This window comes from Sander lucioperca, chromosome 22 (genome assembly GCF_008315115.2).
Source record: "Sander lucioperca isolate FBNREF2018 chromosome 22, SLUC_FBN_1.2, whole genome shotgun sequence".
Lineage (NCBI taxonomy): Eukaryota > Metazoa > Chordata > Actinopteri > Perciformes > Percidae > Sander > Sander lucioperca.
In genome coordinates, this window is record NC_050194.1 from 28,308,726 (window position 1) to 28,324,349 (window position 15,624).

Below are 15,624 nucleotides of genomic sequence, written 5' to 3' on the forward strand. Positions count from 1 at the left end.
CAGCTAGCTAGACTATCTGTCCAATCTGAGTTTTCTGTTGCACGACTAAAACTACTTTTGAACGTACACACGTTCCACCAAAACAAGTTCCGTCCCGAGGTTATTCTGCAGAGACACCGTGGCTCTGTCCGGCGCTTAGCACCGCCCAAGACGATTGTGATTGGTTCAAAAAAATGCCAATAAACCAGAGCACGTTTTTCTCCCATCCTGGATTGCTGTGTGGACTAGCCAGACCCTCCTTTGCAGCGCAGTGGAGGAGGGTCTGGCAAAGCGAGACTATCTCTAGTAGAATGTGTAGTAAAAGCATAGAGATAGACGTAGAGATAACATGCAGTAATGGTTTCATCCATTAGTCAACCAGAAACTCAACTCATGGATAGTCTATGTGTGAGATCTAATTTTGCAACCTTCAAAACACTTATATACTATAGTTTACAATACAAAATACACTGTCACAGGGAAAATGTAAAGCTTGAAACCAAACACAGACAAAACCTTGGAAAGCAGATTTTGTTCTCCTTTTCTCTCTCTTTTCATTTCTGTAGTTGTCTCTGCTTCCTCCAGCCTCCACCCTTCACCTCTCTCATGCACTGTTCATGGCAACAAAGTGGTTTGGTGTATAAAAGTGTTGCCTTCAATAACATTACTTCTGTAGCTATAACAATGATTTACTCTGGACCATGTTCATGCCTAAGGATCTAATTCAAAGCAAGCTAGGTTCAAACCTCTTTCAACCCTGTTGTAAATTCACTACAATGGTCACAAATTTAGACGAAAATGGCCTTGGCCGTGCAAAGTTTCGTCTCCACTGGGTGATGGTGAACAATGGAGGGAAGCAGACGCTCTTTAGAATGAGGAGAGGAGGCAAAGTTCAGAGAAGTTCATTCACATCGTTCGAGGGCTGGACTAGCAGGGATAGGATGGCTGGACATAAAGGTGTCAGCTACAATTTACTATTACAATTTGGCCATTAAGCTGAAACTCTTATCAACAGTGACTTACAATAGGGACAACAGTTCAGCATTTGTGGATCCAATAATCACAAGTAGCACAGTAATAAACAAGGGCCAGGGACAACAGTACAATGCTAAGAAGTTGCTGTGGAGTGGAGAGAGGCTTGGTGTAAATCAGAAGGGCACCAGAAAGAGAAACAACTTGAGGCCAAAGCACATCTTCCAGTAAATCCGCCATTAGCTTGCAAAAACACTGGCTTTCACTGGCTAAGTGAACACTTCTATACAGTGTTACAAATACATGCAGTCAAAATGTTTCATGTTGCTGATTAGACTGACACTTTAGAACATTCAACGTCAATCCGTGTGTTTACATGTACTTAAATAACCAGGATACTTGGAGAAACGAGGTTACGCAGTCAATCAGAGAACCCGTTTATTTGTGTTCCTGCATTGTTAAAGGAGTCATTTTGTTCTACAATATGCTCCCCAATGTTTCCACTGTTTCCACACATCCATTACTGTTAAACAGTTAAAGATTACCTGTGAATGTGTTCAGACTACGAGTGATGTTGGTGCCTGATTGTTGAGGTTCTCCCCCATGAACGTCCAAGAGACTTTTAGGCCACGTCCACACGTACCAAAACAATTTTTTTTTCCCCGTCTTCCCTGGCATCGTTTCAAGAATATTTGCGTCCAAACGGATCCATTTGTAAATGACTTAACATGCTACTTCATATTCCAGGCCTATAGGAGGCGCTGTTTCTGCTACAGAAATTCACCAAAAATGGAGAAGAAGAGGCGGAGCATGCGCATAAAGCTTGCACGCTGTATAAACAACAAACAGACAGTAGAAGAAGAAACCAAACACAAGAAGAAGACAACGAAAATGGCTCAATATCTTCTCTAGCAGGAACACAAGAATGTAGTCCGCCATTGTTGTTGTTGTTGTTGTTATGAGACGTCGTCGCGGGGCAAGAGGTCGAAGGCTAGAGGTTGAGGGGTGTGGTGATGATATCATCGATACGCAAGTATGCGGCTTCGCCGTCCAAACGAAGACGCAACAGCAGCGTTTTCGATCGGCCAAAACGATGCAAAACGTGCGTTTACACCAAAAAGTGTTCCGTGTGGATGGCCCCTTAGGTGATAATAATAAGCCTGGTATGAATATAAAACCACACTAAAAGCAGCTTTAATTGCAAGTACATTTTCAGCAATGTGAGTTCTTCAGCTAATCATTTAATATATTGAAGTATTCAACTGACAAATTCCCATTTTAATGTCAAATTAAATGTCATATGTTCTGGCTCCACTGGTCTTTTATTGGTCAGAATCTTGTAGTTAAGTTTGTCTTTTTTGCTCACAGTATCTCAAACTAGTGTATTTTACTTTGCTTCATCATTTATAAGTACAGCTAAGTTTTCACTATGAACATTTGATTGTGATAATTACAGTTCACTGGGATTTTACAATAACCTGCATGTTGTTATCTAAACGCATAATTATATCACTCTTTCATTCTTTCCAAAAAAGCAAGCCATTTTTATCTGAAAATGAGTTCATGTATGTGGTTCACAGTGTGAATCTGCCAATACATGCAGCCGATCAGTAACCAGCTCTTGTGATATTTTGGAATAATAATAATTTTGGGTTGCAGTTATAGTTTCTTTGCGTTTTCATTAACAGACAAAATGAATCCCATACACTTTGTTCAGATTCTGAGTAAAGTTATGAGCAAACTGAACCTTTTCCCCACCCAGATCGTCTGATCATCAGCTACACACCTTTTCTTCAAACAAAGTGGTCTATTTAAACAGCCAGATCCACACTTTGGTAACTGCTTTTCATTGACCACTGCAACATAAACACATTCAACAGCAATCCATTAACTGTTTGTTATCCTTAATGTGAGAACCTTATCTCTGACCCTGCAGTAAACATGGACCCATGACCATGCTACTACTCGACTGAAGGTCTATACTGGTTCAGTGCCCTGAAACTCAACTGATCAGTATGAACTCTGTTTCACCCTCTGTCTGCTCATCTGCCAGGGTCATCAGCCCTCTGCTTTGCTTTCCCTCCTTCTATGGATTCCAGATTTCTCTCCTATTTTCTTTTTCCCCTCACAACTTATTGATTCTGTAAGGATAATGGAATGTGTGTGGACCACCCACCCTTTGTGTCTACAGAGTAAATAGGCCTACATTAACTGTCATCAGCAAACTTTACCTTGTGTTTTGAAATAAACCAGAGTTGCTCTTAATCTCGTCATTTTTACTCACACAGATCACTAACGACTTCGTTAAACCTTTTATTTTTATTACATTCTGTGTATTATTAAGTGTGCTACAATGAAGTTGTGATTGCCGATCATGAGTACTGCAGTAAACCTATTTATCAACAATTTGAATAAAAGTTTTTCCTTAAGGTCAGATTTGTCAGGTAAATTTATCTGACAAAAATATATATATATATGACGGTACGTATATCTGACCGGTACATCAGTTTTTAAATAATTATATTAAATAGTTTTCTTACTAAGAGTGATGAGAAGATTGAAATCAATCTCATGTCGGCGTGTGAAGTATGAAGCTGGAGTCAGAACGTGGTTAGCCTAGCTTGGCCTAAGGCCGGGGAGCGGGGGGGGAAACAGTTGGCCTGACTCTGTCCAAAGTGAAAAAAGAAACTCTTTAAAAAACACCCTACCAACACAGGTTTGTAAGCTCTTTCCAACGTAACACCACACGTGTTAATCAGGGAGCTTTGGAGCTGTATTTTTTAACTTTGGACTGTCAGGCTAGCTTTCTCCCCTTGCTTCCAATCTTCATGCTAAGCTAGGCTAACCTTACTCCAGACGATCTTTTCCACCCACTCTGACAAAAAAAGGCAAATTAGTGTAGTTTCCAAAATGTCAACATATTCTTTTAATACAATATAGTTCAACCCTTTAATTTGAATAAAACAACAAAAACCAAAATTCTTTGCATAACAGTTTATTAAATAAAAAGCCCATACAATATAACATAAGTCACTTAAATAAGTTGGGGTAAGATACAAAAGTTATATAAACAGACTCTACATTACATATGTACATAATCCTATAGATACACCTCTGAGCTGATTAAAGTGTTCCATGTCTGTGTATAGTGCCTCGCGTTTAGTTTGTTCAAACAAAACATATATATTTATATTTATACAAATTCAATGTATTAACATCATAATATAAAATGTAAAATACGTTCTTAAGTCATCTACAATATGTACAATTTATGTCGTGTCAAAAAAATTGAAGATCATTGTGTAAATGCGGCCTTTGATCGGATTCTTTAGTGCACAGAGTAATTCCAAAAAACTCCAAGTAGCTTTACTGTAGTTCCCCCTGTGGATTCGGAGGTAAAACACAGATGATTTGAGACTTTTGGGAAACCTCATATTTCACTCTACACTGCTTTTAGGAAACATGATCTATTGTCATCTCAGTTTAATTTTGTACATAGCTGGTAAACTTTGTTGGCAGATTGTCCACAGGATAGACAGTAGGTCCTGTTTTCATGGTGGGTGGCCCATTTAAAAGAGTCCAGTGACACTTTGTGACCACTTCCACCAGGAAGATCTTTAGCAGGATCTTAGCAAACTCTTTCCCCACACACATCCTAGAGCCCCCTCCAAATGGGATGTACTGGAACCTGGAGGAGTCGCCCGAGGGTTTGGTCATGAAGCGCTCCGGCTGGAAGTCTTCCTTGTTGGGGAACATCTCTGCCACATCATGAGTGTCACAGATGCTGTAGATGACGTTCCAGCCTTTGGGAATTTGGTAACCCTGAAGTGGTGAGGGGAAATGATCAGTAAGCACACAGTTTGATATAGGTTGTGTCTCATCTCTCGTCTCAATCTGCCATTTACGGATTTAGTTCCTAGAGATCTTTGTTAACTTACATTGAGTTCAAAGGTCTTGAGGGCCACTCTGAAGCCTCCAGGAACCGGAGGGTTGATTCTCAGAGTCTCTTTAATGACACAGCCGGTGTACTTCAACTGCTCCAAGGACTCAATGTTCAGACTATGGAGGTCCATCCCCTGCTCCTCCTGAAGACACAGACAAATTGGCATGTGAGGAGAAGCGAAGGACGGTATAACCGGTGGAACCAAAGTGTAATGATAGTTGGTGAGGAATGGAATTGTGCTGGTTGTTCATGTCACCCAGACTGATTTCAGTGATTTTATATTACAGTAATAATCATAATGCTTTAATCAAACCACAATGGGTGCCTAGTTATACAGAAACTCAAAGCACACACCAAACTCAGCAGTGTTACCTGGCTCCTGATCAGGGTTTAATCTAACACATATTGCTGGGAACGCTTTAATGTGGATTATTATCTCTATGGAAAGCATAGGGTATACTAACCCCACTGTGTAATTTTATATACTTTATTACTGTAGATATCGGCAGGCACTTTCCCCCCAAAAATCACTAAATTGCTTCAGCTTACTCCTAATTCTCTCACTAACTTTCCCCCCAGGGTTTTACACTATACCTCATGGTCTTCCCCAGCAGCTAGAGTTTGCTCAGTTGTCATGGAGATAGCTCAGATGTCATCGCGTGAATTAGTATGACAACCAAGCAAGCTTAATTGGCTGATGAAAGACCATGAGATGGGGATAAAAGGTAGTAGTTAGACTTTGAGTAGAGACCTTTTTTGGCCAATTACTGTTTCGCAAGTTCAAGAATGACCTTTTCCTTTTTTTTTCTTACATATGATTTTGAATGAAATTAATTCAAAGTTACAACGGATTGTCCATTATGTTGAATGTTTAGCATAAAAACTAAATTGCAGCAGCCACTATTAAAAGGTGTTAGAACAACAACAACCTATAGAACTTTAGTTGTACGGTGCAATTACCTTTTCAATCAGTTCCTGCCTCAGTCTATCCACAACTTCAGGGTTCAGGCCCAGGAACATGACCAGAGAGGTGGCTGTGCTCGCTGTGGTTTCATGGCCCCCGAACAACAGCTCTGTAGCAGACTCCTTAATGGCCTGGAAACAAACACATCAAATTAGTTCAGGCTAACCAAAACAATGGCTTATATAAATGACATAAGACATAAAGGGGCAGAAAGATGTGCATTGTATGTTTATGTGCTTATCGTATTTTAATGTGGCAATGTTTTTTTTTATTTATTTTTTTTATGGCTGTTTAAAAGCCCTTATAGGGACGGGCATTGGAAATTAGCAATAGCTATAAATGCTATGATGCTGTACAGTTTGAAGATGGCGCTGTGTCGTGCAGCAGCCTGTTGCAATAGCTTCTGATGTGCATGTGGATTTGTGTGTTTTAAGTCACTTTTTTAATCTTTGTGTGTATTTGTCATCTATATTTTCTGTTTTTTCTGGATGTGTGTGAATGAGTATGTGTGGATGTCCTTGTAACTTGCTGCTTGTAACAGAGTCATTTTCCAATTTGGGATAAATAAAGTCCATCTATCTATCCATCCATCCATCTATCTATCTAAATGTCTATGTCTTAGCATCTCTACCTAAACAAATAAGCATGAAATAAAATGTGATTATGTCACTACCTGCATGCTGAACGGTTCCCCATTGTTCTTGCTGCTGTCGATAAGCTGCTGCAGAGCGTCTCTGTGTTTGGACTCCTTGTCTGACTCCTGCACCTTCTTCTTGATGTTCTCTTCTATCTTGGAGTGGATGAAGTTCCTCGCCTTCAGACCCTGGAGGACAGAAAGATGGCAGGAGGAGCAGAGAGGGACAGAGGAGAGGTGGAAATAAGGGAGGGAAGGATGAATGGAGGGCAGAGGAGAAACATAATGTAAGAAGGTGAATTAGACAGACGTTTGCATTCACTGGATACTGTATATCTACATACAAACACACTCAACCATTTCACTTTGCCTCAGGTTATGTGCTTGTTCAACTTCTGACTTAAAAAAGGACCATACCAGAGTTTTTGAATATTTAAGCCCATTTACTACAATCCCAATGCCATTTATTTATTAGTTCATCTAGATCAACTTGATTGAGTTAGGTAATTCTTCAGTATAGCAGGTCTTTTTTTATATCAGCATGTTTTTAAACATTGGCTATGATGTATTGATGTAATATGCAAAATCCTTGGTGTGGTCATTCAACTTTGTTAAGTTAAGTTTATTTGTTTCACACAACATAAAAAACAAAACTCATTGAAGAAATACAAAAAAACATGTGAGGGTATGGTAGAAACCTATAACGGCTTATATAAAAACCACAACCAAAGTACATACACAAATGTAGATGTACAAAATCAAAAATACATTTTAAATGTCATTAATTACATCATTAAACTATCCATAACCACATCTAGTCATGCATCTACGCATGTCCTTTCATGGTTCATTTTGAAATTTCATCCACATCTTTATAGATTTAAAAAAAAAAAAAAGGACCCTAGCTGTATGTAACGATCATGTGTTTGTCTCTTACCCTGTACAGTCCGCTGAAAGGCACGTCGATGGGCAGCGAGAACAGATTCTTGATCATTTCCTCGAAAGCTTCCACCAGCTGCTGCTCGTCTGTCTTGATCTGCTCTGGCTCGAAACCCAGCAGGATCCTCATGGCGATGCGGAACATCAGCCGCTTCATCTCAGGGTAGACCAGCACGCAAGAGTCCTTGGCCAGCCACTGCTCCACTGCAGCCCGCACCTCCTCCTGAATGACAGGGATGTAGAGCTCCAGAGCCTCGGTGGAGAAAGCTTGCATGATGGCCTGGAGAAGAGTGGGGAGGGAAGATGTGTTAGATTTATGAAAGCAAATGTCCATGCATATGCTAGTATTTTCCACCCAAAACGCATTTCTGAGTAATTAATTTTTGGCCAATGTGCTCAATTTGATATGAGGACAGAGTAGATCTTATGATGTTGTCTTAATGCACTGCAAAACGTTTATTTTTCTTAGAGCAAGTGAAACAATCTGCCAGTACATTTAGAAAATGTTAACCCATTTCAAGTGCAAATGACTTGAAATCAAGTGAGGTTTTTCTCAACTCTAGTGCAGTGACCCGCCTTTGTCTTGGATTGTATTTCGATAGAATGAATGAAAATGATGAATTTAAAAACTTACAACAATTATGTTAGTTGTCGTGCTCCCTAATATAAATTAAGCTATAGGAAGAAAATAATTCAGGATATGTGCTCCTGATTTTACTAATAAATGTGCCATCAAAACTATATTTATAATTATAATTACATAATGCATCTGCTTAGAACGGACAATGTGTCAATAACAGGTTATTTCAAACGTTAATGGTAGTTTTAGACTGTACTGAGCAAATGATACAGCAAACTTATATATCCACTATGATACTGAATGTAAATTGCCATTAAAAAATAAAGTAAAGAATTTAAATGAAATCCTAACATACCTTTTTCTTGGTTTTGTGTTGGGCTCCGTGCATGTTAGACAGTGTATCCGAGCCCAAGATGGTGCGTACAGAAGCGGGCCACTGCACGGACACGAGCCTGTTCTCTCCCAGCAGAATCTGCCTGACGTTATCCGCTCCGGTCACGCGCACCGTGGGGTTCCCGAAGAGGTGTGTGCGGTAGATGTAACCGTACTTCTGCCGCTTCATCCGCAAAAACTTTCTCCTCTGCAAACATAAACACGCATACAGACCAATACAAAGATGATGAATAAACAAACCCTGACACACATACAAAATCTACACACAAAAACGATGATGATAATAAATACAATTTCAAAATCAGAAAGGGATTTAGTCTATTGCCAAGTAGCCTAAGTAACACTTAACAAGGAATTCGCTTTGTTTGTTGGAAGAAATGTTAAAACGAATCAATATTACGATGATAAATTCACAAATATGTTTAAATCTTGAAAACTGAATTAAGCTGTCTTACAAACCAGTATTGCCATTATTACACTTAAATTAAAACTGCATATTTACTCCAATTAAATAGCCTACGATCGTTAACCCTGTAGGTGCCATAAGCGTCTCATGGAAGCGCAAGTTCAAAACAGTGCTCATATTGTTTACCAATATGAAAACACGTAAAAAAAAAGTTGAACACAAGTGACATCACATTGTCTCACAGTGTCTGGAGCATCCACGTGGATGTGTGAAAGTAGGCGTCAGAGACTGTGTTATGCGTTTACCTGCAGGATGAGCTGCAGCGTCTCTCCGATGAAAGGTAAGCCCATGGATCCCGGGGGCAGCGGGCTCGTGCAGCTCGGGTCTCTGCCTCGGATCATGTAAACCTCCCAAAGCTTCAGCGCCACCAGGAACAGCAGGATGGGAAGCACGATGGTGCACAGGAAGGTGGCCAGCAGAGTGTTCAGAGCCATGTTGCAGCGGAGTCAGTGACAGTCGGCGTCTCGTTGGAGAGATGCGGTGCAGTAGGCTAGTTCAGGTGAAACTCTGTCCGCTATGAGACTGCAGGGCTGCTCATTCCGCGCTTTTATAGGCTGCCAGGACTGCGGGCAGCCTGCTACCTTCTCCTCCCTCAGATAAATTAGTTCACTCAAAGTTCATCTTTAATTGTGGGTGTCGTTCGGCCCCGCCTCCGGCCTGTACTGGGCTGACTTGCCTCGCCATTTGTTCCAGGGCCCGCATCCTTAATCCCTACCTCCTGTTGCACGCAGACAATCCGCGGCGGATTTCACTGAGAAAAGGTGATGATTCCCTCCGAGACAATGGGAGCGCGTCCCAAGACGCCTTTGTTAGCAATAAGGCAGCTAGTTTACACACTCATTACCTTGGCTTAAGCCCCGTTTGTGGGATCAGTAATGATGCCTGCAGGGCGGCCTGCATTCAAGAGAAAAAAGCTTTTAAGCAGCACATTTTCAGCTGCTTCAGCAAATGAAAAAAAGAGGCGGATTGTGTCTTAATCCTTCTCCCTACAGCTCTCACTCACTGGTGCCATTCACCTTAACCCTACTTTTTTTTTTTAATTGAATTCTAGTTTAGTTCACTTTTAATAATTTAATCTGGATACACATATTTCACCATGTGGCATCAAACTGACTCCCTGTTGCCCTTATGATGTGTCATAACAATGAGACAGCATGATCTGACTCTGAGAGATGAAATGATGATTAACACCTCGCTCCGCCTGACACCCAGCCAACTATCAGCCTGCTCTCAGATTGAACCTCTTCCTAATCTAGAGGAAGACTTTGACCTGCTCTCTCTCTGTCCTCCCGCGTGTGTGTTTGCGTGTTATAAAAAATAATATCTCTCAGCGGGTTCAAACTTGGGTCAGTAGCGACAGGCGGAGGGACGCGCGCCCACACGCACGCAAGGTTATCCCCGGGCTACGCCGCATGAAAAGTAAACACCGAGCAGAGAAAGCGGTCATCTGCCGAGCCACCACATCCTCACTCTGCATTTGGTCTCTTGTTTTTTACGACCTGCCATAACGACAGGACGTGTGTTTATGTGTGCGTGGCAGGGTCTGTCAGAGGGAGACAGTTTGGCTGCTGCTTTTACAACGACACATTACATGGATGTTCTGGCTGACTGTGTAGGAAGAGGGCGCCCTGAGGTTCACCCCGGTGGTGGGAAGGCACGGCAACTATCATAATGTGATATATAATGTGATCTTCCATCATGGCTTGGGTGTAAAATTCCATGACTTTTCCTTTGACTTTCTGCTGATTACAAGCAGGGCTGTAGTATGGAAAAGGATTAGGGCCACAAGTTGAAACATGTATTTCAGTTCTTATATTAAAGTCAGAATTCTGCATTTAAAATCAGAATTCTGAAATGAAAGTCAGAATTCTGAGATTTAAGTCAGAATTTTGAGAAAAAAAAAGTTTATTCTCAGAATTCTGAGTTTAAAGTCAGAATTCTGACTTCAATGAAACTTGCTGAAAATATTATCAAACGGCTAACTAAATGAATAACATTTTAAATAAAAATACTTTAACCCCTGGCTTCCATTCTAGTCGGGTATTTACAGTAAATCGAAAAACACATTCAACTTCTAAGCGATCACTATGTAAAATGTCCTTGTATCAACACACTGCAACAGATAATTAATTAAAGCGCCTAATTTTTCCCTCTTGAATACATCTTAGAAAATGTGGCATTCAGTCCAGAACAGAACAACAGAGCATTTAATATGAATACAGATATTTGGACTACAGTATGTTCATCTGACTGAAGGAAGGTTCATAGGTTTAAAGCCCATGAACCTGAGCCCATGAAGCCCATGAAGCTGGAGTGTGGAACTTTTACATATTAATGAACGGGTGTTACATTAACGCTCTTGCCAAACGAGTTCACACAATGCTGATGAACCTATTGCCGCCAGGGGAAGCTCTCTGTATATTTCAGTACACAGGAGTTGTGGTGTCTGTAGCGACTGTCCTGCACTGGCACACTTGAATTGATGCATTTTTATGTCAACCAGCCACCCAGGAGATGCAGAGAGCTCACCTGCAGGCACATGTCACATGCACGCATCCAAAGTGTCTGTGTATTTACTCTCAGTGCCAGAGGGGGGAGACAAAAGATCCACACTCCAGCTTTAAAGACATAGGTTAGAGCTCTGACAATGCTGAAACTGACGATAGCAGTGAAGGTGTTGTGATAAAATACAAAGTATTTCAAGGCATAAATGTATTTGCAACAGTATATACTGTAGGCTACTAAAAACGGAACCCAAAAAACAGCCACAATATGAATGTACAAATCCTTGTTCACTGTCTGTGTTCAGACAGACCGCAGCGGATGATGCATGTTCAGGGTGAATGGGTTTCCAGCTGGTCATGCTGGAGCTGGTGAGTTTTTCTCATCACAATGTGAATGTGTGAAACAGGATTCTGCTGTTCAGGTGTGATACAGCAGGGAGGAGGAGAGGGTGGGTGGGTGAAGGGAGGTTCAAGTGTAGACAATGATTCCTAGGTCTACACCTCACCATGCTGCTCCATAAACTCACCGTTAACCTGCCGATCACCTGGACTCCACCTCAAGACTGACCCGAAATCTACACTCTTCACTGCTGTCACATGTACAGCATACAGTTCATACAGTATGCATAGATATGACTGCAAAGGTACGCTTTAAATGCATCTGAAAGTATGCCAGTGAAAGTATGCATAGACAGAAAACAAACATCCTCATTTCACTAGCTCCTTTACCATATCATACACACCAGCCCACTGTGACTCGTACGTGCTGAAAGATCAACTATATGGGCAGCGGAAAGGAAATGGCAGAAATCTAAACACCCAGATGATCTGCTTACCTATCAGTCTCTTCTTTCCTCCTTCGCTGCCTCTATTTCTGCAGCCAAAAGCTCTTTTTATCAAACCAAAATTGAATCCTCTTTCTTGAACCCCAAAAAACTTTTTTCCATCTTCTCTAACCTCCTAGATTCCCCCAGTCCACCTCCTCCCTCCTCCCTCCTACCAACCCACTTTGTCAACTATTTTGTAAAAAAGATAGATGACATACGCTCTTCATTCTCCACCACACCTTCTAAAATCACCTTACATTATCCATTATTATTATTACTTATCCATCACATCCAGTACTCTTTCCTCTTTCACCCCTTTATCTCCAAATCAAATTCTTACTTTGATTACCTCTGCCCGCCCAACCACCTGCCCCCTGAATCCTATCCCTTCTCACCTTCTCCAGTCCATTGCTCCTGACCTCCTTCCTTTCCTCACCCATCTCATTAACATCTCCTTGTCAACTGGCTGTTTCCCCAATGCTCTCAAAGAGGCAAGAGTGACCCCACTGCTCAAAAAACCAACACTCGACTCCTCTGATGTAAATAACTATAGACCCGTCTCCCTTCTTCCATTTCTATCTAAAACTCTTGAGCGTGCCATTTATAATCAACTCTCTACCTATCTCCACCAGAACAATCTTCTTGATCCCCACCAGTCTGGCTTCAAGGCTGGCCACTCAACAGAAACGGCCCTCCTTGCGGTCACTGAGCAGCTTCACATCGCTAGAACAACCTCTCTCTCTTCCATCATCATCCTTCTGGATCTTTCTGCTGCCTTTGACACAGTGAACCACCAGATCCTCATTTCGACACTCCGAAATCTGGGTGTCTCAGGCTCTACACTCTCATTACTCACATCTTACCTGGCCGACCGAACCTACCGGGTAACCTGGAGAGGGTCTAGCTCAGAACCTTGCCCACTCAAAACTGGCGTTCCTCAGGGATCAGTCCTGGGTCCCCTCCTCTTCTCTCTGTATACCAACTCTCTCGGGTCTGTCATTCAGTCGCACGGCTTTTCTTATCACAGCTACGCGGATGACACCCAACTAATTCTCTCCTTTCCTGAGTCTGAAACTCAAGTAGCAGCACGTATCTCGGCCTGTCTGACTGACATCTCTTCTTGGATGTCTACACACCATCTGAAACTCAACCTCAACAAGACTGAGCTCCTTTTCCTTCCAGGGAAGGGCTCTCCTACCCAAGACCTGACTATAACAACTGACAACTCTGTGGTAGTCTCCACCAAGACTGCTAGAAACCTGGGTGTAACACTTGACGACCAACTCTCCTTCACTGCTAACATTGCTGCAACCACCCGATCGTGTAGATACATGCTGCATAACATCAGAAGGATACGTCCCCTTCTAACTCAGAAGGCGGCTCAGGTTCTGGTTCAGGCTCTAGTCATCTCACGTCTAGACTACTGCAACTCCCTCCTGATTGGCCTGCCTGCATGTGCCATCCGACCCCTGCAGCTCATTCAGAATGCAGCAGCTCGACTTGTCTTCAACCTCCCCAAGTTCTCTCACACTACACCGCTCCTCCGCTCTCTTCACTGGTTACCAATTGCGGCCCGCATCCGCTTCAAGACACTAGTACTTACGTACAGGGCCACGAACGGATCAGCCCCAGCTTACATCCAGGACATGTTCAAACAATATACCCCAACCCGCCCACTTCGTTCTGCATCAGCCAAACTGCTTGCTGCCCCCTCACAGCGAGGGAGAACTAATCACTCAACGAAATCCCGACTGTTCACTGTCCTGGCTCCCAAATGGTGGAACGAGCTCCCCATCGATATCAGGATGGCCGAAAGCCTACACATCTTCCACCGAAGGCTAAAAACACATCTCTTCCGACTACACCTCGGATAAAAAAAAAAAAAAAGAAATTCTTGAACCTGCACTTTCATATGTCTCTTTGTAGCTTTGCCTATTTAAAGTTAATGTATTTGCTCTTACTACTTGTTGTCTGGAGTTTGAACCTTCACAGTTGAAAGCACTTAATTGTAAGTCGCTTTGGATAAAAGCGTCAGCTAAATGACATGTAATGTAATATAATAAAAATAGTCTTCTCACTCGCGCTGGCTGTTTAGCCATTGTATATGTGTAAGTGTGTGAGGAGGTTGCCAGCGGAGAGCCAGCATCTTTATAGCTGCGGTTAGGCCTGCTAACACTACACGTTTAGTGGGACATGGTAATTGGAAGTCATTCAAGAGCATGGCTGATGGTGAGCATGGTACTACAGTGCCCAACACATCTGGCAGTGTGGAGGACACCTGACTCCAAAAATCCGCCACAATGCTGCATTCCCAAAACCGATGCATGAAAGAGCCTATTTTCCTATCAGCGCAGAGGTCACATATTGGTGAGGGACTAATTCTCATTATGTGGCGTTTCCTCGGAGTAAGGTAAGCCAGTTCTGTTTTTTAACAAGCCCATATAACACCAAATAAATGTATCCTGCCCCAATGTCAGGAAAAAAGCTAGACTGGAAATATCAATATCAGGCAGAGGTGGGGGACTCGAGTTGTACGACTTGACTCAAGTCTGACTTGAGTCGCCAATTTGAGGACTTGAGACTTGCTTGACTTACATTGATAAATGACTCGAGTTGACTTTGACTTAGTATTCAAGACTTGAGACTTGACTTTGACTTGAGACTTGATTACTTGAAAGGACTTGACTTTGTATTAGTGTAATAGCCAGGCCGTATTCTTTTTTTCAAGGTATTAAGAAGTTACGTAAAGTTGTTTTTGGAACATCTTTGTGCTATACGCTTGTGACTTGCACATGTGTGACTTACTCCCACCTCTGATATCAGGACAACATATCACAGTTGCACACATCTTAAAATCTAACAGAATGTTTGTAATTAATTAACTGATCATGTTCAGAGGATTTAATTGCCCTATCGCACCACCATCAGTAAAACTCCCATGGAGGGCTTCCATGACAGATTGTTCAGGTGTGACAAATTATTAAACAAGTCTAAAATATAACAAAAGTGGTTGGTTAGCTCAGTTGGTAGAGCAGGCACAGATATATAGAAGTTTATTCTTCGACGCAGAGGGTCCAACCTGTGACGTTTTCCTGCATGTCTTCCCCCCTCTCTCTCCCCTTTCATATCTGAGCTGTCCTTTCTATTAAAGGTGGAAACGCAAACAAAAAATAATCTCTTAAAAAAATAAATATACTATATATACTGTACACTATTTTTTTTTATATTCTTACCGTCAACTCTGTTTTTATTTTTAATATGTTAAGTGTTGTACTTTGAGAGCAAAGATTACCGGATTCAAATTCCTTGTTTGTCTACGTAAACCTGGCCAATAAAGCTGATTCTCTCTCTCTCTCTCTCTCTCTCTCTCTCTCTCTCTCTCTCTCTCTCTATATATATATATATATATATATATATATATAT

At 41.7% G+C, this 15,624-nt stretch overlaps 1 protein-coding gene across 1 annotated transcript; it reads right to left on the minus strand.

Annotated features, from left to right (window-relative positions):
• Positions 1–3,933: 3,933 nt before the first annotated feature.
• LOC116067552 (cytochrome P450 26A1) lies at positions 3,934–9,754 on the minus strand. Its single transcript, XM_031324032.2, has 7 exons — positions 9,116–9,754; positions 8,367–8,591; positions 7,430–7,711; positions 6,532–6,681; positions 5,855–5,989; positions 4,890–5,036; positions 3,934–4,773 (listed from the first exon to the last, which is right to left on the minus strand). Exons 1-7 carry the CDS (start codon positions 9,302–9,304, stop codon positions 4,435–4,437), a joined length of 1,467 nt encoding a protein of 488 aa, XP_031179892.1. The 5' UTR covers positions 9,305–9,754; the 3' UTR covers positions 3,934–4,434.
• Between the last annotated feature and the right edge of the window lie 5,870 nt (positions 9,755–15,624).

Bases quoted from the DNA above. Each gene is read 5' to 3' on its own strand.
- LOC116067552 (XM_031324032.2), bottom strand. From the start codon at position 9,304: ATGGCTCTGAACACTCTGCTGGCCACCTTCCTGTGCACCATCGTGCTT. The intron at 5,990-6,531 runs GTAGTGACATAA...GTTTGTTTCCAG, and splicing joins GGGAACCGTTCAGCATGCAG to GCCATTAAGGAGTCTGCTAC. The intron at 4,774-4,889 runs GTAAGTTAACAA...TCACCACTTCAG, and splicing joins TCAAGACCTTTGAACTCAAT to GGTTACCAAATTCCCAAAGG.